This window comes from Siniperca chuatsi, linkage group LG1 (genome assembly GCF_020085105.1).
Source record: "Siniperca chuatsi isolate FFG_IHB_CAS linkage group LG1, ASM2008510v1, whole genome shotgun sequence".
Classification (NCBI taxonomy): Eukaryota; Metazoa; Chordata; class Actinopteri; order Centrarchiformes; family Sinipercidae; genus Siniperca; species Siniperca chuatsi.
The window spans coordinates 35695252-35715675 of NC_058042.1; the positions used below are offsets into that span (position 1 = coordinate 35695252).

Sequence of the window (20424 nt, forward strand, 5' to 3'; positions counted from 1 at the left end):
GGAACGTCGCAAAAATGTTGATACTGAAAATATCAGTACAATGTTCACTAACAACGTCAGCACAACATAAGTGAGAACACAATTTAGTACGATGTTAACGTAATTTCTAGAAGACAGGGTTAATATATCACATATTATTCCCCATTGGTGGAAAGTAACTAAGTACATTTACCATTCACCAAACTCTACACTGTAAAAAACAAACCAAAAAAACAGTAAAATGTCCAGCAGCAAAAGTTGCCAAACAGTTACCAAATTACAGTAAATTCTGTATATAATTCAACAATGAATTACTGTACAGCTTTCCCCTTTCTTCTTTGTAATTTTACAGCCAAATTTGAGTAGAATTACAGTTTCCTTGTTAGAAACATTTCTAAAATGTAATAAAATCAAGGAAATACTTAATATACATTTAAAGTCTATAATTTAGAGGTTGTTTTGTTGTTAAATAACAGCAGAATTCTGTTATTTCATAGAATTATTCAATCAATCTACAACTTGCACCTGTCAAAGTACAGATTTTTAAAAGTAAAATTTTAGACAAGTTGTTTAAATTAACTGGGTTTTTTTTATCTTATTTGAACTTTTTCAACAGAGGTAATCTATCAGTGGAATACCGTTACATGTTGGTTGACCTGCCTGCAAACTATTATGATGTACTGTTTATCCATGAGCTCTCACTGTTACAGCACTGGATTCTATTGGTTAAATACAGCAAAATAGTGTAAAATTACGTGTAATCAACCCTATATAAAAGTTTATGGTTAGTATGTTCACAGATGTAAACTTTTATTTAATGTGATCATTCAATATATTCACAGAAATTTGGCATGATCAAACATGTACCATAATAAAAAGGATGATTCCTGTATAAAAACTGTAATTTAAAGAATGCTTAATTCAGTGAACATTTGACTTCAGCAGATAAAAGAATTGTGTACTTTATTTTTTTTTGTTGCTCTTTTAAAACAATGTGAAGCCACTGGCCAGTGCAACAATACATGCTTTCAATCTTTTATTTTGACAGCTGAAATTCAACAACAACAACTGAACCTACCATTCAAAATAAACACCAAATGGAAGAAAAGAAATGGTTACTGTGGATCTCTACAATAATATTACTAAGGCTTTAAAGAGCTATAATAATGTGTATCTAAAATATAAACAATAATGCAAACAGCACTAATTACCTCCAATATAATTCTCAATTCATCTGTAGTATTTATCAGTATATATTTATTAAAAGATTCAGATTAGGATTGCGTGAGGAAGATGTTATTTGGACATGTTGGTACTGCCATGTAGGGGTGGGAATTTTGGGCAATCTCACAAATCAATTTGATTCTGATTCTTGGTGTTACAATTAGATTCAAATCGATTCACGACTAAAAACAATTTGATTCAATAAAAAGAGCACTGTGTGTCAAACGCCTGACTCCCTCTGCCCACTGAGCTGCAAATGAAACATTACAGGACAGGCGCTCTGATGCAACGTTAGTACCGGGGACACCCATCGATATCCAAAACACTGTGCGAAACCGAACATGCTGCAGACCAACGTATTCTTCTCAGTTTGTATGTTAGTGATTGGCTATAAAGTATTCACAAAATCCTTCACCTTCATCTTGCAAAGTTTGTTATTAAGTCTGTCATAGTTTTGGAGTTTTGTCCTGTTTCCTGTTTTATTTTGTAGTGTTCTCCTCTCCTCGTGTGTCTTGTGGTTTTACTTCCTGTCTTTGTTTGCTTTTCCTCCTATTCCAACCAAAAATTGATGATTGCTCTGTGCTGAAATGTGTTGGTTGAAAAAAAAAGCAGGACCTTCCAGTAAGTTAGTTAGCTTCATTTCCACTGCATGGTACGGCACGGCTGGACTCGACTTCCTTGGAACCGTCTCTGTTTTGGTTTTCCACTGTAGTTACTGGCACCTGGTACTTTTTTTGGTATCACTTCGGGCGAGTTTCCAAGCGAGCTGAGCCGATGCTAAAAATGTCGAGTCTGATTAGTCAGAGAGAATCGTCACTACAATCGTATTTTGCATGACATGGGACATCCTGCACAAACATGCCAAGCTACCATCAATAGTGACTGCAATTCTTTTATTCACACAATCCAGATTTTAAAAAATGGCAGCTTGTGAAACCATGCCGTGATCAACTGACGGAGTGCAGACGTTCTTCTGACTGGTTGGCGATGAAAGAATCCAGCGAGAGTTCCTGTGTTTCTATCGCGTTGAAGATGATGTCACGGCAGTTTTATGCGGCGTTGCTATGACGATCAGCTGAGACTCCCGCCTACATTGAGGGGGTACAATCTGCAGTGGGAAACGAAATCGAGAAAAGTACTTGGTACCGAAAAGCGAGCCGAGCCGTACCATGCAGTGGAAATGAGGATTAGTGTTTCACATTTGAGCCTCTGTTACTTGAGTACCTATTTGGCTGGTGAAGTAGCAACAGCAGACCGGACGTGGGACTTTGACTATAGGGTTTACCAGCTATGAGTTAATAGATAATCTAATAATTACAGGCTAATTGAAAAAATTATAAATACTAAAATGAGGTTTATTATTAAGTAGACAAACAAAAACTCCAGTTGGTTTACTGCATTGTGTGATCCATTCAGTAAATAACATGCCTTTTTGTGAATGTGAAAAATGAGTCACTTCTTTTACAAGTTTATCCTTTTTTATTCACTCTGCAAAGGCCTGTTCTCTAGTGTTACATCCAAGGGATGGATTATCAACTTTAAATCTAGCTTTAAAGCCTCTTATTTCAGTGTAGTTTGTGCTTACATGGTGCATATCCCCAAATACATTTGTGCTTAATTAAGTTACCAAACTAATTTAGTTATCAAACTAATTATTACTAACTAATAAATACATACACAATGAACAGAGAATAGGAGAATCGGGGGGTTAATTGGGGCCCAGAGCTCATTTTAGCCAGCCAACATTTCTACCAGCATTTAGCATTGATTTGAAATATGAAATGTCTTTTGAAATGTCTCTGTGCAGCAAATCAAAAAGGGCCTGCTGACTCTGGTGGTGAGGACCAGCCTGCGTGTGGGGGCTCTGCGTGGTCAGCTGCAGGCAGCTCAGCTTTGCAGGTCGCACTCCCTCAGCTCCACTACAGCCATGGCCAGGGTCAGTGCTGACATGGGAGACTACAACTACCTGAACAACACCTGCAGTAACACACTGAGCATCCCGGGTCAACCCGCTAAACCCAGAGACCGCATCATGATGGAGATCATCCTACAGAAAGGTCAGCCTCAGGGGACAGTATAGACACTATAGTTATTGATTTTGACAATCATTGAAAACCTTTTGGTATTTTATCATTTAAAATACCAAAGGTTTCCACTTATAGTTTCTCTAATGGGAAGAGTTGCTTTCTGAGTTTAATCTGATATTAATATCAGATGAAACATCTGATATTATTACTTTTTTTTTTTTACTGTTGACGAAATATGCAAATTTAAAGGGTTATTCCAGCAATTAATGTTCCATTGCATCAAATTGTAGAGAAAAATGGTCAAAATATATATTTTTTAATACTAACGCTGGATCCTACAATTCCCATAATGCAACCAAAAGCATTATTGGTTGTACCCTCCCTGCCTGGTAAACACCCCATCTTTCAAACTCACACTCACAGTTTGTAATGCAGGCTTTCTGTTATAAATTTGTACTTTCCAAGCAAAGATAAGTCAGTCTTATATAAGGTCGAAATGGGAAGTCATACTCTACTAATTCTGATTGATTGATCAATCAATAGTGAAAGCATGTGTTAGTTGCAGCTCTAAAAGAAAAGTAGTACCTGATTTCTTTGGCTCCACTGTGGTAAATTGGGGTGTAAATGCTAAAGGTCTTTTGAAGTGAAACAGCCACCTTATATATACACGTGTACTTTCCCAGAGGCTGGTGTTGGTCTGGGTATTGGCCTGTGCTGTGTTCCATCTGGTGACGGATGCCCTGGGATCTACATCCACACCCTCTCTCCTGGATCTGTAGCACACATGGATGGTAGACTCCAGTAAGGAGAAATTACTACAGTGGTGTATACAGGGTTGGAAAGAATACTGAAATGCCTGCCATAACAAAAATGTATCTACAGTAATCAGTTAGACGAAGTTTATATGAAGGAGTACAATTAAGTCAGTTACTAAAAAACAGACACCATTTGGTACAGTATGTAATATGATGTGAGGTTAAAAGCATCGAGTACCGTATGTTACAGTCAATGTTCAATGTTCTGTGATTAAAGTGCTTCTCATAAACAGCAATTCTCCTTATATATAAGAGTGTTTTTCAGGAGTAATGTCCATCTGAATGACATTGTCAACTTTTTTGATTTTTTATGAATTCACTATGGATTTAATACAATTATTATACAATTATTAAATAAGAACTCGTGTATACAGTATACATGTTACACAGCCGACCTAGTTCCATAGGAGTCCAAGGTATATAATGTGTCAAATCTTTTGTGCCAAATAATAAAATACAATATTTTATTTGAATGGCTCCTTGGTCCTTAGGTTAACGCTGTGCATACTCTTGAACACACTTGTGTTTCTCTTCTAAGTGTTTTTTTCTTTCTTTCCAACACCTTTTGCTGAACTTTCCCTCCCTACCTTTAGGTGTGGGGATGAGATCATGGAGATCAACAACACTGTGGTTTACAACATGGTGCTGAATGACGTCTACACAGTCATGAGCCGATGCACACCAGGTCCAGTCCACATCATCATCAGTCGACACCCCGACCCCAAAGTATGTAACGCCTCCACCTTATTTACTTTAACCACTGTAGATTTATGGGCTTACAGGGCAAAGCCTCTGCTGGCTCAGTGTTAATGTTGCCTCATGGGTTCAACTGTGGGCCTCTGTGCTGTTAGCATGGACTCCCTCTGGCTTTCAACTTGGTGTTCTGGCTTCTTCCCTCAGTCCAAACTCCAACAGTTGGACTGGAGACTCTAACTTACATTTGTGTAAATGTGAGTATGCCTATGTGTGTGTGCGTGTGTGTGTGTGTGTGTGTGTGTGTGTGTGTGTGTGTGTGTATGTATATGTGTTAGACACTGGTGACCTGTTTTCCTCAAAATGTTTCTGGGACTTCCTCCCAGTACATGCTGGGATAGGTTTTCAACTTCACCCCCTTGTGCAGCATTGATGGATGTTTATAGTTGTAGCCAGCCCCCTGACAGCTCTATCTTGAGAAACGTGACAGTGACACCAGCGACCATAGTCAGATGTATTCCTGCTGGCTAAGGATAAGAGTAAATATAGTAAGATTGTTATTCACATTGGCGGTAACAACACCTGATTACGCCAATTGGAGGTCACTAAAATTATTGTTGAGTCGGTGTGGGAGTTTTCTCTGGGCCCCTGCCAAACCTGATCAGTGAGCCGCATGTCTTCATTCCGCCGCTGGCTGTCGAGGTGAGTAAATGTGGGCTTTGTAGATAATTGGCTGACTTTCTGGGGAAGACCTGGTCTGATTAGGAGAGACGGCATTCATCCCACTTTGGATGGAGCAGCTCTCATATCTAGAAGTCTGACCGAGTTTATTAGGGTCCTATCTAGATGGTAACCCTGGATTTGCAGAAACTCTCGCAAAATTTAGTTTTCGGCAACAAAACTACTTGGTTAGATTTATGTTGGAATTCAGGTAGGGCAGGTTTGATTATTAGCAAAAATATAAAATATTTATGAATATTAATACAATTATTAATCAATATTAATAATATGAATTAATAACCCTAGGATCAGGGACCAATAACCAAACATGAAAAACAGTCTCAAAGGTGGCTGTCCACCTAAAAATGCTGATATTTAAAGTACTATCATACATTAATCAATTAATATTGATAAGGGTGGACAGTGAAGAGTGAATCTGAGCACTGACCATCACAACCAGCTGTTATTACAACACGTACACACAATAACCACAAGCGCTCTATTTGTCCTCAGGATAGCGTGGTAGCATAACCAGCTAAGCTGCACGCTATCCTGAGGACAAATAGAGCGTTGTTTGAGATGTGTGTAAGTGTATAAGTACGTGTAAAGGTGTGTGGGTTAGTGGAAACAAGAATCTTAGGGGACTTATTCGGTCAGTCTCATAATAAGGAATTGCAATAGTCCAACAAGTGAAGTTTCTTTCATGTGGGAGTTAAAGGTTAAATCCTGATCAAAGATAACTCCCAGGTTCCTTAAGATGTTTAAGATTCCACATTTAATTCTCCTATTTTGTTGTGCTATTTCAGTGTTTTTGTTCAGGTTTTTATGTATAACTCCTCTTCTGTAAACTTTTGGTTTTATTCATTTAAGTGGTCGGGGGCAGACACCGTCACTAAGGAGTTGTGGGTGGGTAACTGCTCTGGAAGCGCAGAGAAGCGTGTAGGACTGCAACTCTGCCTCCTGGTCTCAACTCTGAGTTCTCAAGGTTTAGGTCCACTAATAAACTTGGTCAGATTTCTGGATATGAGAGCTGCTCCATCCAAAGTGGGATAAATGCCGTCTATCCTAATCAGACCAGGTCTTCCCCAATTATCTACAAAGCCCATGTTGCTGGACACCACCTTGACAGCCAGGACGGGAGACGAATAGGAGCTACCTCTGGTCGGTCAGCCAAGGAGGTGGAGTTGCAGCCGTCTTCGACTCAAGTCTATTAATCAACCTAAACTGAATTATAACTCATTCGAAAGCCTTGTTCTTAGTCTATCACACCCAGCCTGGAAAAACACTACAGTCAATTCTATTTGTTATAGTGTACCGCGTTCAATGTCTGTATTCTGAATTTTTATCAGAATTCTCAGGGTTTAGTCCTTAAAACATATAATGTAATTATTTTAGGTGATTTTAATATTCATGTGGACGTCGACAATCAACTGCGTTTTCTTCATCTAAGCCATCAACCGGTCTTTTGGATCCCATCCCAACCAACTAGGCTGCTTAAAGAAGTTTTACCCTTAGTTAGGACTTCTTTACTAGAAATGATCAATCTGTCTTTATTAACAGGCTATGTACCACAGTCCTTTAAAGTAGCTGTAATTAAACCTCTTTTCAAAAAGTCCTGATCCAGGGGTTTTAACCAACAATAGACCTATATCTAACCTTCCCTTAAGAAAGCAGTCGCCAATCAGATGTGTGACTTTCTACATAATAGTTTATTTGAGGATTTTCAGTCAGTGCTTGGAGTGCATCATAGCACAGAGGCAGCACTGGTGAAAATTACAAATGACATTTCAATTGCATCTGACATTGGGCTTGTCTCTTTACTTGTCATGTTAGATCTTAGTGCTGCATTCGACACCATTGCATTCACATCCTATTACCTGAGATTGGAACATTCAATTGGCATTTAAGGAACCGCACTAACCTGGTTTAAATCCTATCTATGCGATCGTTCTCAGTTTGTACATGTTAATGGTGAGTCCTCCGTGCACGCCAAAGTTAGTCACTGAGTTCCACAAGGTTCTGTGCTTGGATCAATTCTATTCACCTCATATGTGCTTCCTTTAGGCAATATTATAGGAAAAACTCCATAAACTTTCATTGTTATGCGGATGAAACCCAATTATATCAATTGATCAAGCCAGATGAAACAAATCATCTAGTTAAGCTTCAAGCATGCCTTAAGGACCTGGATGACCTGCAATTTTCTGATGTTAAATTTGTCCTTTAACTCCCACATGAAACAAACGTCAAGGACTGCCTTGTTTCCCCTACATAACATCCTGTCTCAAAATAATGCAGAAAAACTAGTCCATGCACTTCTAGGCTGGATTATTGCAATTCCTTATTCAGGCTGCCCAAATAAGTCACTTAAGACTCCAGTTGATCCAGAATGCTGCAGCATGTGTACTGACAAGAACTAGGAAAAGAGATCATATTTCTCCAGTATTAGCTTCTCTGCACTGGCTCCCTGTAAAATCCAGAATAGAATAAAAAATCCTTCTCCCCACCTACAAAGCCCTTAGTGGTCCGGCACCATATATAGAGCTCATAGTACCCTATTACCCGACTAGAACACTGCGTTCCCAGAATGCAGGGTTATTTGTGGTTCCTAGAGTCTCCAAAAGTAGAATGGGAGCCAGAGCCTTCAGCTATCAAGCTCCTCTCCTGTGGAATCAGGTCCCAGTTTGGGTTCGGGAGGCAGACACCATCTCCACATGTAAGAGTAAACTTAAAACTTTCCTCTTTGATAAAGCTTATAGTTAGGGCTGGCTCAGGTGAGCCCTGAACCATCCCTTAGTTGTGCTGTTATAGGCCTTGACTGCCGGGAGACTTCCCATGATGCAAAGCTCCTCTCGCCTCCCCTCCCTCTCCATCTCTATGCATTTTTATCCCATTAATGCATGTTACTAACTCAACATCTTCTCTATTTTCAGCGGCAGCTGAATTTGGTGCTCATATTTGGTGCTCTAGTTTTTAGGCAGCAGGACGGTGTTTGTGGGACTGAGTCAAAACTACAGTGTGTGTGTGTTCATGGTAATGAAGGAACATGTCACCCAGTGCAACAATGTGGCTCATTGATCTGTTTTTAAGTATTTTTGACATTGTATACACAGACAAGAGGTAGTAGGTAGTAGTCATTGTTGGCTTTGGTATTTTCATGGGATTAGTTTATAATAAGAAAAGTCATCAGCCTTATCCTAAAACAAATTTTAAAGTGACTGTACTCATAGATAGTTAGAAAAAATGTTGGTTTCAACTTCTATTCTGCTATGTTAGTAGTAGCTATTAAATTTTGTGTTTTAAGGCTAAATTGACGTCTTTTCACACAAGAATCTGAGGACTATACCCTCATATGTTGTCCTTTCTTGACCTTTATAACTCTTTTTAAAATGTTTCGGAGTTGCACTGTGCATCAATAGCTTTATCATTCCCAATGACATTCCCATCTTCTGCACTCTGTGTGTACACAGGTATCAGAGCAGCAGCTGAATGATGCTATCGCTCAGGCAGTGGAAAACAGCAAACTGAGAAAGGATAAGAGCCAGTGGAGTATTGATGGTGAAATGTTTATTTGTTTATTATTAATTTTCCAGTCATATATTCCTGTTCAGGGTTAGGGTTAGGCTGGAACTTAAAGTACTTTTTTCATGGAGCATGTTCTCTCCATGTTTGTCTTACTCATGTTGTCTTGCACACTTCTAAGCATTCTTTCATGTCCTTTTTGCCCAACTGTAATTTAAAACAGGTGTATGCTACATGTACTGTTCAAATACCAATATGTGCTGAATTTTATGCAGTTTTTTGCATTTTAAACTGCAAACATTTGCATATTTTAAGAGATTCTATAAAAACGTTATTTTTGCATACAATTTTGACATGCATTTCCTACAGTTTAAATGCTACCAAGATGATTTATGTTGCACTTCCATAAAGTTGAAATCAAAAGTGATCTAGCCGAGATATTGTGAATTTTTGTCCTTTGGGGTTTCCCATAATGCAACTCAATTGCATCTTTCATCAGACTCTTCAGTCCCTTCAAAAGCACCACAAAAGATAAAGTGCGATTGTTTTCACAGGCTGAGTAGTACTACCCATGAAGAGTAAACAGATTTTCATGTGTAAAATCAATGGAGTGCCCCTTTAAGATATAAAAATATTCCCATAGAAATCAATTGTACCTATGTCTCAGCGATTGCGTAGAGCAATCACACACATTTTCTTCAGGAAATGTGTGTGATGTGTCTCTAGTTTTTATCATTATTTCATTATATTATAATCTTATTTCATTTTTAGAATAATCTTCTCATTTCTCTTTCTGTCCCAGGGCTGCGTAGACTCGAGTCTTGCTCACACAGCCGACAGAGATGTGAGCGTTGTCTGGAGAGGAGTTTTAGTCAGCTGATGGTTCGACGAGCACAGAAGACCATGACCCGCTCCTGCAGCGACAACACCAACAGCCACCACCACAACCGCTGCCTCACCATCCACAACACACACCATAACCCATCAGCCCGCGTCCACAGCCTAGACACACCCAAGGTAACCCAACAAGCAGGTTGTATGGAGAGGGGGTAAAACATTCACGCAAGGCACAAATACAGTTTCTGGGATCAGTATTCAGAGTTAGAACTAACTGCTGCTACCAGTACATGTGTGTATTCCCACATATCCTGCATAGTTTGTAATTTTCTAGGTTTTTTTCCCTTTAATGTATCAGAATGTTGTGTGATTTTCTTAACTGAAAATCTATCTGTGTGTCCAAGTGATCTCTTTATGTGTAGTAGTGTCTCTCATCTTATCTTATCTTGTCCTATGAGACATGGTCTGACAACAGACTGTCAGTGCCCGTGTATCCTGATGAAGACTATAACGTCCCATACAATTCTCCTACTGCCAACCTGTCCAGTCAGCAGGCCCTGGAATTAGCCTTCAGGGGCAACAAGGTACCACATCCATCCATCCTTTCTTCCTTCCTCTGTAACCCTGGTGTTTTTTGTGTGGTGGGGCATAAAGTGATGCAGCATAGATCAATGATGCAGTAGATGAGAACATATCGATTTAAATAAAATGCACTCAAACTAAAAAAAGAAGTGCTTTCTAAATAAAAACGAATTAAAGGTTAAGTCAGGAAACTACAATAGCCTTCTGAGACCTACAAAATATTTTTTGAATATTTTTTTTATTACATCTTCAAGGCTTTTGAGATAAAGTAAACTTAGTCCATCAAGCGATCCATTCTCTACACCCACATATCCTGTTCCATTGTCCACTGGGCAACTGGGTACAGCAGGGCCAAGTTGCCAGTATATCACAGGCCACCTACAGGAATGAAATACTGGGTCTTGGGAGTAAAAGCTAACTTCATTGTAGACTACATTTGGAGGAAGAGTTTAGAGTCAGGAGCATTTCAATGATAGCTGATTCTCTGCTCTATGGACATCTATAAATATGAATAATAAGTAAAGACAATACAATGAATAAGATCAAATAAATAGCAATAAAAACATATTGAACATTTCCAAAAGCTTTCACAAAGAGAAACATTTTAAGAGATTTGAAAGAAGCTAGAGACTCAGTGAGTTCCGTGTTCAGTAGGTAAAAGCCCCATCACCCTTTGTCACAAACCGTGACCTGGGAGTAACCAGCAGGGCTCCATCTGTGGATCTTAATGGTCAAGAGAGCACATACCAAGTCAATAAATCAGAGCTGTATTTAGGAGCAAGGCCGTTTAAGGCCTTAAAAGCGAGCAATAACATTTTTAAATCAATTCGAAATCTAACAGGGAGCCAGTGTGGGAAGCAAGCACAGGGGTGATGTGATCATGCCTCTTTGTCCTGGTAATGAGTTGAGCAGCAGCATTTTTAATCAGTGGAGGGAGCCCTGGCTGCTACCAGAGTAAAGTACGTTGCAGTTTTCAAGCGTCTAGATAGACAGAATAGATACAAGCATGTACAACTTTTTGTAGTTCAGAAATTGATCAAAATGATCTAATTTTAGAGATTATCTTGACCTGGAAAAAAACATGACTGAACAACATTTTTGACTTGATCATCAAACAAATTAGTATCAGTGTGGCAAGAGCGGGGAATAGTTTGTAACAATGCCACCTAGGAGAATTTCACCCCCAGGTCACATGTCTCGAAAATATTTGACCAGTGACATGATTCCAAAAATTCAATTTTATTTATATAGTTCCAAGTTCTCATTTTTCCTATACAGCAGTCAGAGAGAGAGAGAAGGGGGGCGGAGGAGAGGAACTCAAATCCAGCCCTAACTATAAGCTTTATCAAAGAGGAAAGTCTTAAGCCTACTCTTAAATGTGGAGATGGTGTCTGCCTCCCGAACCCAAATTGGGACCTGATTCCACAGGAGAGGAGCTTGATAGCTGAAGGCTCTGGCTCCCATTCTACTTTTGGAGACTCTAGGAACCACAAGTCTAGGAGCGCAGTGTTCTAGTGGGGTACTAAGGTATTATGAGCTCTTTAAGATACGATGGTGCCTGACCATTAAGAGCTTTGTAGGTTAGGAGAAGGATTTTAAATTCTATTCTGGATTTTACAGGGAGCCACTACAGAGAAGCTAATACTGGAGAAATGTGATCTCTTTTCCTAGTTCTTGTCAGTACACGTGCCGCAGCATTCTCAATCAACTGGAGAGTCTTAAGGGACTTATTGGGGTAGCCTGATAATAAGGAATTGCAATAGTCCAGCCTAGAAGTAACAAATGCATGGACTAGTTTTTCTGCAGTATTTTGAGACAAGATGTGCCTGATTTTTGCTTTGTTGTGTAGGTGAAAGAAGGCAGTCCTTGAAATTTGTTTCATAAGGGAGTTAAAGGATAAATCCTGATCAAAGTCCTTACGGTGGTGCCAGGGCAATGCCATCTAGAGCAACTATATCTTTAGATAATGTGTCTTGGAGGTGTTTGGGGCCAAGTACAATAACTTCAGTTTTGTCAGTTTAACATTAGAAAATTGCAGGTCATCCAGGTTTTTATGTCGTTAAGGCATGCTTGATGATATAGAGTGGTGTGAAAAAGTGCCCCTTTCCTGATTTCTTTTTTTTATGCTTGTCACTCTTAAATGTTTCAGATCATCAAACAAATTTAAATATTAGTCAAAGATAACACAAGTAAACACAGAATGCAGTTTTTAAATGAAGGTTAAGGGAAAACAAAATCCAAACCTACATGGTCCTGTGTGAAATAGTGATTGCCCCCTAAACCTAATAACTGGTTGGGCCACCCTTAGCAGCAACAACTGCAATCAAGCGTTTGCGATAACTTGCCATGAGTCTTTTGCAGCACTGTGGAGGAATTTTGGCCCACTCATCTTTGCAGAATTGTTGTAATTCAGCCACATTGGAGGGTTTTCGAGCATGAACTGCCTTTTTAAGGTCATGCCACAGCATCTCAATAGGATTCAGGTCAAGACTTTGACTAGGCCACTCCAAAGACTTTATTTTGTTCTTCTTCAGCCATTCAGAGGTGGACTTGCTGGTGTGTTTTGGATCATTGTCCAACTGCAGAACCCAAGTTCGCTTCAGCTTGAGGTCATGAACAGATGGTCGGACATTCTCCTTCAGGAGTTTTTGGTAGACGGCAGAATTCATGGTTCCATTTATCACAGCAAGTCTTCCAGGTCCTGAAGCAGCAAAACAGGCCCAGACCATCACACTACCACCACCATATTTTACTGTTGGTATGATGTTCTTTTTATGAAATGCGGTGTTACTTTTACTTTTTATGTTTTTTTTAGGATCCACAGTGATCATTTAGCATTGTGCCAGACTCATCATGCCCCTGTTGGTCACACAACATCTTGGATGTGTTTGATTTGGGTCACTTAGCGTGCTCACTGGGTGTGCATTAAATCAGTGATTGATAATGGTAGATGCAACCTTTTCTAACTGTGCGTGTTTGTAAAACAAATAGCAACCAATGCGAATTAGAGAAAAGAAATAGGCTATTTCCATCAAAAGGAGGCCATGCTCTGCAATGAGAGGAGTCTGTTAATATATCAGAATCAATCCAGTGATCTGACTTAGATGTTTATTCTGTGTGTAACCTACATTTGTTCTGCATAGACAAAATACGCTTTTAATACACCATTAATGGAACATGAAAGTATTTCTGCCGGCTTGTGAAAGGGCGATGCAGGCTGCTTTCGAACACGGCCACCAGTGGCATAGTGTGCAGTTACTGGATTTGAGTTATATTAGTAGAACAACCAAACCTTAAATTGGTTGCAACGGTTATTTGTCTGATTTTTTTTAATTTTTGCGTTAGCCCAGGCCATATAGTGGAATTAAATGACGATGAATTAAAGGCATCACAGAATTTAACTGCAGAACCAGCTTTGAGAATGCAAGAGTGTGTTGTAGTGTATGGGAACTAGGAATAGAGATCTGTAGTGGAACTTTAAAACAGCAGCTATATGGTCAGTTACAAGCATATCCACCAAATTAAGATGAGAGAGAGATCTATAAGATCTAAAAAATGAGAGGTGAGGGATGGGAAGTTCAACATAGGCTACATGAATATTAAAATCACCAAGAATAAGCACCCTGTCCTATTTAGGCATGACAATGGATAAAAGCTCAGAAATAAAACTGATTTAGGTTGCCTATAAATTAAGATGCAGAGTAGTACCACAACTAGACACACTGTGTGCAAAGTTCCACTATATTCATATGACACACATGTTTGACATGGGATACGCAAGTTTATACAAAGTTTAATGGGTACAACAACCAAGCAAATGGAGGACATCTGACTTCCATACAGACAATAAATCATTCATTCTTAATTATAACCCTAAAGATTCCACCAGTCCCATGGCTCATGGGGCATGTGCCAGTAAATGTGAATATACTGCTGTTAGCCAGACACTTGAGCTTTACCATTTGCTGGCCTGAATTAGGCCTTTGCATATTATTGCATTCTCTGTAAACTGTAGTGATAAAATATCTAAGGGAGACTGTTGACAAGATGGTGGAATCAGTGCATGTGGCAGGAAACATCACACCATGTTCAAAGTCACTTAAAGCAGCATTTTGTCTCTTCCATCATTTGATAGTAAATACAGTTTCTAGATGCTGTCTTCTTGCTTCATACTGTGTGTGTGTGTGTGTGTGTGTGTGTGTGTGTGTGTGTGTGTGTGTGTGTGTGTGTGTGTGTGTGTGTGTGTGTGCAGTCCACCTGCAGGGTGCGTGCTGCTCCACGTCAGTACTGCTGGCCTCAGGATGTGACCAGTGAGGAGGGTTATAATGGAGACTCCAGCGGCTCCAGTAGAGGATCCCCAGTTAGAGATGAAGGACTGGAGCCCTCATCACACACCAGCTGCCAGGTACACCACTCTAAATACAGCTGCGGAACAACAAAGGGAATGGTTAAAGTTAAAGTAGCTGTAAAAATGGGTTACTTCTGTTGGGGCACCTTTTGAACATTTGCTCTTATTTGCTCTTGATGAACACAATTTAAAAATGTGTTTTTCTATGATTATTCACTTATCTACCATTTCACACAACAGAGGACAGCACTTTTCAATTGTCCTATTACCTTTGACTACACAAGCATAGACTTTGGTCATTTGCATACCCTGTGGTAATTTGTCAAAAACTCTTCATCTGCATTGTTTTCATCCATGTTCGCTAACTAGCAACTGCTGGTGCAATGCTACTATTCTTGGTGTGTTTCTGCCACAAACTGTTGATCAGTAAAAAGAGTGAAACCGTTGTCAAAACATCTGAGCTCATACATGTACGAGTACATGCGTGCGAGTACAGACCGGAATACAAACAAAATGGTGACCTGCTAATAAAAACGTTGCTCCAGAGCACTACTAGTGGTAAAAAGAAATCCACAGGGTACCTTTTAAATCATGTTTGATGGGAACACCATGGTATTTACTTTAACTATCTTTGGTCCTAAACTCACTGCAGAGTACTCTTTCTTACTGCAAATATACAGTATGAGAGATCTTTCTGTGCAAGTAAGTAATTTCCAACAATAGGATCATATAAAGATAGTATAAAGAAATATAAGCTAAGAAAAGAAATACAAATAAAACAGTGCTCAAGGTGAAGCGCACACACCTAACTCGCTGACTCAATGGCAACAATATACTTCCTGTTTACATCACCAAAAGAATGATATGAGAAGATTTGGCGGTCCCCAAATTAAAAACAAGAGGAGTGTCTTTGAGTGATTTTTTATTTCACCAATTTCAATATATTTTTGACATTACTGCAGTTCTCATATCCTGAGAACACTAACTACCACTCTCCTCTATCCATTCATATACAGATACATGACAACTCATATTCATATTCAGATACAGCCGATCTGTATCTACAGGCTCACTGCATGCCACAAGCATGAAAACTGAGCAAAAAAAAAGTCCAGGGTTCAAAAGTTTACATACAATGCAGCTAGGTAAAAGTATACAGTTACAATAATGAGAAGAAATTGGTTGCAAAATATTGATTCCCTTTGCTTACTTGGCCTGTAACTTCTCTATATTTGGGTAAAATACAGAGATTCTGACCAAAATGTAGAGTTATATACAAAACTATATAGAGGTATATAGAGGTAGAGTTATGTACAAAACTGAGATCAGAGCCCAGCCTGTCCCAGTGTCTAAAATCCAACCTGTCCAAACCTGATTGGTACTGCCAGATCTGAGACCCAAACACGACTTGAGATCCAAGGTTATATTTTTTATTCATTTCATCCATTACTGATCGTGAGCTCGCCAGGCTAATGCAACAAATTAATTAAAATAATTAATTTGAAAATAATCAAAACTGAGCCCAAAGTTTCACACAGCAAAGTGGCCCAAACCTGACCCTGAACAAGATACTTGTTCTCATCAGGATCCGTCAGGTGTGTCAGATAGCAGAACTGTTGTGTTCTTGCACTGTCTACCATTTCTATGCCAAGATGTGTCAGAAAAATCTAAAGAAAATAAACATCACAATCAACAATTTTAAACTTCAAAGTGTGTCATTTGTGTAGGTCTTTCTTGTTCACTGTATTAACCTTCCACTGTCTGAGAGATGCTGCTCAGATAGCTAATTTGGTTTATCAAATAGTATCAAAATTCAGTGTCCATATAAGGATGTTGAAAGTGTGTCTGAGACCATAGAAACTGTCAACTCTATCTGCATCACAGTGTGTGTTTTTCACTTCCACTTCGAGTTCCTTCCCTGACACATCCGAAGAGACGGTACTGATCCTGCTTGCACTAATCATGTTTCCCTCAATGTGCTAATCATGCTTCTTCTGAAAAGAGTGAAATATAACTCGCTCCTCTCCTTCCACTGCCTGCAGTTCTTCAGCAATATATACAAGGCCTTTCGAAAGATCCTGAGGTTACTCTTAAGGAATGTATGTGAAGTGATGTGGCTTTCTGTGTTTTGCTGGTGAAAGCATGCTGAACACCTTTGGCTTTTTATGATTTAGTTAAATGCAAAGCTGTCAGCCTAGTCATAGACATTACAGAGAATGGGGCAATTGTTTTAATTACAGTATTTTGATAGTACAGTGTTTAATGCTGTACTTTTCTATATGTATTTTACTACTTTGTAATAAAGCACCCTTTTTATGGGTTTATAAGTGGTAAGCTTTATTAGCTTTATTGAGGATTAATGCTTTCTTTTTTCTTTTTATTGATTTTTAATAAGAAAATACCATAAATATACATATATAGAGTATTTCTATTTCCAGGAAAACACACACAGCAGTCATGGTAAATGGACTGTATTTGTATAGCGCTTCACACTACATGCCATTCACCCCATTCACACATTGATGGAAGGCGCTAACTGCTCATCAAATCAGCAGAAACTATTACTGTTTCTTATGATCTGGACCAGTCTATGACTTTGAATATTATCTGAACTCCAAAAAATAACAAAAATAGTTTCAAGCAAAAACAGAACCTAAAGCTTGGAATCCCTAACAACCCTGTTCTAAGAGGAAAAAAGGAGACCATTAGGCCTAAACCAAAATAAAAAGGAAATGAGGAAAAAAAGAAACGAAAAAAACAACCACAGTCTAACCGTGTCGTACTCTAGCGTTGCAAAAGTACAGCTACAGGGATCGGGGGAAAAAACAAAAAAAACTAACTTCCCCATATTGCTGCAGTAAAGTGCAAGTAAATCTACACAATGAAACAGAAGTATTAATAATAATATTTAAAATAAAACTATTTGTTCTTAGAGTTTTACATTACTCAAACTTAATATGGACCGACTCAATATAATAACTGGTAGAAGTGTCCCATCCTTCAAGTGTCAGTCGAATCATAATGACTCTTACCCCTGTCATCGTTAACTCAGCAAGCATAACGTTAGCTGTATCCGGCTGTGATGTGATGGTAACGTTATACACGTACCTGACCTGTCAGCAAAGCTGAGCCAGATCATTGTGGCGCTGCTAGTTTTTTTAATATTAATTTCTTCCATATTTGAGAGTGATGAAGTCGTTCCATTAGAATGAGAGATTTTGTTCACGGATACACGAAGGAATGTCTTATGCCAGCTTCACGTAGCAGCTTGCGGACGTTTGCCGACTCCTTCCTTGTTGTTACTACCTCAGCGGAGAAGTCCTGGTAGAAAGACACGTCCTGGCCCTCCACGTTTATCCTGCCTTTGTTTCTTGCCGCATACAGAATCCTCTGCTTGTCAGTATAGTTGTGTAGCCTCACTAAGACAGCTGTAGGAGTTTCCCTACCACCAAGTCTCAGGCGGTCCACTGCGGTGGGCTCTCTCGATCTTGATTGGGTCTCATTGTGTGCCCAGAACTTCTGAAGTCCAGTTCTCAAAGAAACCCACCGGCTCTTTGCCCTCCCCACCTTCTTTCAGCCCAACGATTCTCACATTCTACCGCCGGCTTTGGTTCTCAAAACAGTCAAGACGATCCAGTGCCTTTTAAGTTTTGTCTCCAAACGTGGTGTGGTAGCGGTTGATGTATCATCCAGGTCCGAGACCAGCTCTTCAGCAGTCCCCATTCTCTCAAGTAGAGTGTCTAACATCTTGGCGATGTTGGTGGTCACTCGCTCCACTATCAAGTCGTCTCGTTGGACATTCATCCCCTCTCCGTCGGCTAAGCTAGCCTCTCGCGCTGTATCATCGGAGTCGGCATGCTCATTATCTTGGATAGCAAGTGTAGCGTTAGCAATGAACTTTCCTCCCTTCTTCTGATTGTTAGTCGACCCAGACGTAGTGAAAAAGTTTTCCAGAGACATTATAAATACAGTCATCACTTTTGAGAGTAGTCACGCCAGATGTAGAAAATTCTACATCTGTCTGACTGCGTACATCACGTGACCTCCAAGTTAATGTTTTCTAAATCAGTTATCTGCCATTTGGACAACTTATTAACAGTTACACTTGCAGACTTAATGGGTTAATGTGGGAGCAGCCCTTGCCCCCAGAGTGCAACCCAGACGTTGTTGTCGTGAATGGCTTATAACTGCTCTATATATCATTAGTAAATGATTCATTAACATTAAGAAAGTCATCAGTTACAGTTTCCAAACCCTTTGTTTTTCATTTTTCCTTCTTTGTACAATCTGTGCATGACAACAACGCGATGGTTAAGGTTAAGGAAAGATTGTGGTGACATTTTATTTATTTTTTTAAGGCAAACAGTTGCAGGTCTGTGACAGAACGCACAATCTGGTCTCCTTAAATTCAACCTCACTACATAACGGACACAGTACTTCCTGCACTGGCACTGAGAGTTGGGTGCTGCAGAATTGTCCAATATTAATGTAATTCCTAGGGATTCTGAGCTTGAGTGTAATGTTCAGGTGCATACACTTTTGGCCATGTAGTGTAAGTGTGTGCTTCTCTCTGTGTGTAAATGGCCTTAGAAACTAACTTAGGTGTTAGAATGAATAAAGAGTGCAAATGTGGTGCCCAGCTGATGTTCCAGTCATGCTTATTATGCATGGTTTTACACATATCCGTGTGTGTTCATGTGCACGTCATCCTGAAAGCAGTGCATGTCGTGTGCCCGTATGCAGGGGTTCAACTGGGCCGGAGCCCACCGGAGCTGATGCGTGTCTCCGAATTGAGAGAGGGGCTGTGTGCAATCTATGCATGTGGCACAGCCGCGTTAACATAACTTAGCACTACACTGGCCAAACAGGACACGCCTAGTGTGCACTGAAATCCAGTATGAAGAGGTGTGTCCTATTTGGCCTGTGAAGTGATACATTTTGGTATCTATGAAAACTGTTGATAGTGTGGTCTGGGGAAACCACCCCACCCCATATCATTGAACGAGGGCTCCCCCTCCTCACAAATCCCAATTTAACCCCTGCCCGTATGCATCGTGCTTGTTGCTGGTCAGGTTATGGGCCTGTTACTGTGAAACAGTGTGAAAGCAGTAGCAGTGATGTGGATGAATGCCTGAGCGGAAGCAGGGTACATTATTGCACTTCTCTGTGGTTACTGCTAGAGAAGCTGTCGTGACACAATACTTCCTGTTTGTGTAGCAGGAAGGAGAACAAATAAGAGAACAGTCAGTGGGGAGCAAAGAAGATTTCAATCATCCAGACACTGCAGCCTACACCAACAACAGACTACACACAGGTAGGGGACAAGTGCTATTACCTTTATTTTATTACCTACGTTTAAGCACCTGAATGCAACTTAAGAACTAGCTGATTAATCAGGCCGTTGATTCAACAATGTGACAGCAGGCTGAACCTGGTGCTGTGCTTATCGGTATTTCAGTGGAAAGTAACTGAGGTTCCATTTCCTGTTTGAGGCAGGGTTTTTATGCTGATTTAAATTCAATCAGGATGTAATGGTGGAGTTCATCTGGGGCTGCAGCAATGTTGATGATCACCTGCTTTAGGTACACCAAGGTTCTCAGAGCTCCTTGAGCAAAAGCACAAATGATAACGTTCAAATTTAGTATGTAGTAGAAAGTACACAGTTGTCCTAAAATGT

At 39.7% G+C, this 20424-nt stretch overlaps 1 protein-coding gene across 2 annotated transcripts in view; it reads left to right on the plus strand.

The window, feature by feature from the left end:
• The window catches only part of il16 (interleukin 16), a 57858-nt gene that overhangs the window by 26081 nt on the left and 11353 nt on the right, over nucleotides 1-20424 (plus strand). Inside the window, exons 12-19 of one of the 2 annotated variants that reach the window (XM_044212008.1) lie at nucleotides 3011-3260; nucleotides 3914-4031; nucleotides 4639-4771; nucleotides 8929-9016; nucleotides 9783-9997; nucleotides 10276-10401; nucleotides 14652-14804; nucleotides 19965-20061. In XM_044212008.1, the coding sequence (XP_044067943.1) occupies nucleotides 3011-3260; nucleotides 3914-4031; nucleotides 4639-4771; nucleotides 8929-9016; nucleotides 9783-9997; nucleotides 10276-10401; nucleotides 14652-14804; nucleotides 19965-20061 (1180 nt within the window). The remainder of the gene's footprint in view (nucleotides 1-3010; nucleotides 3261-3913; nucleotides 4032-4638; nucleotides 4772-8928; nucleotides 9017-9782; nucleotides 9998-10275; nucleotides 10402-14651; nucleotides 14805-19964; nucleotides 20062-20424) is intronic. The other variant, XM_044212094.1, reaches the window with a different exon arrangement.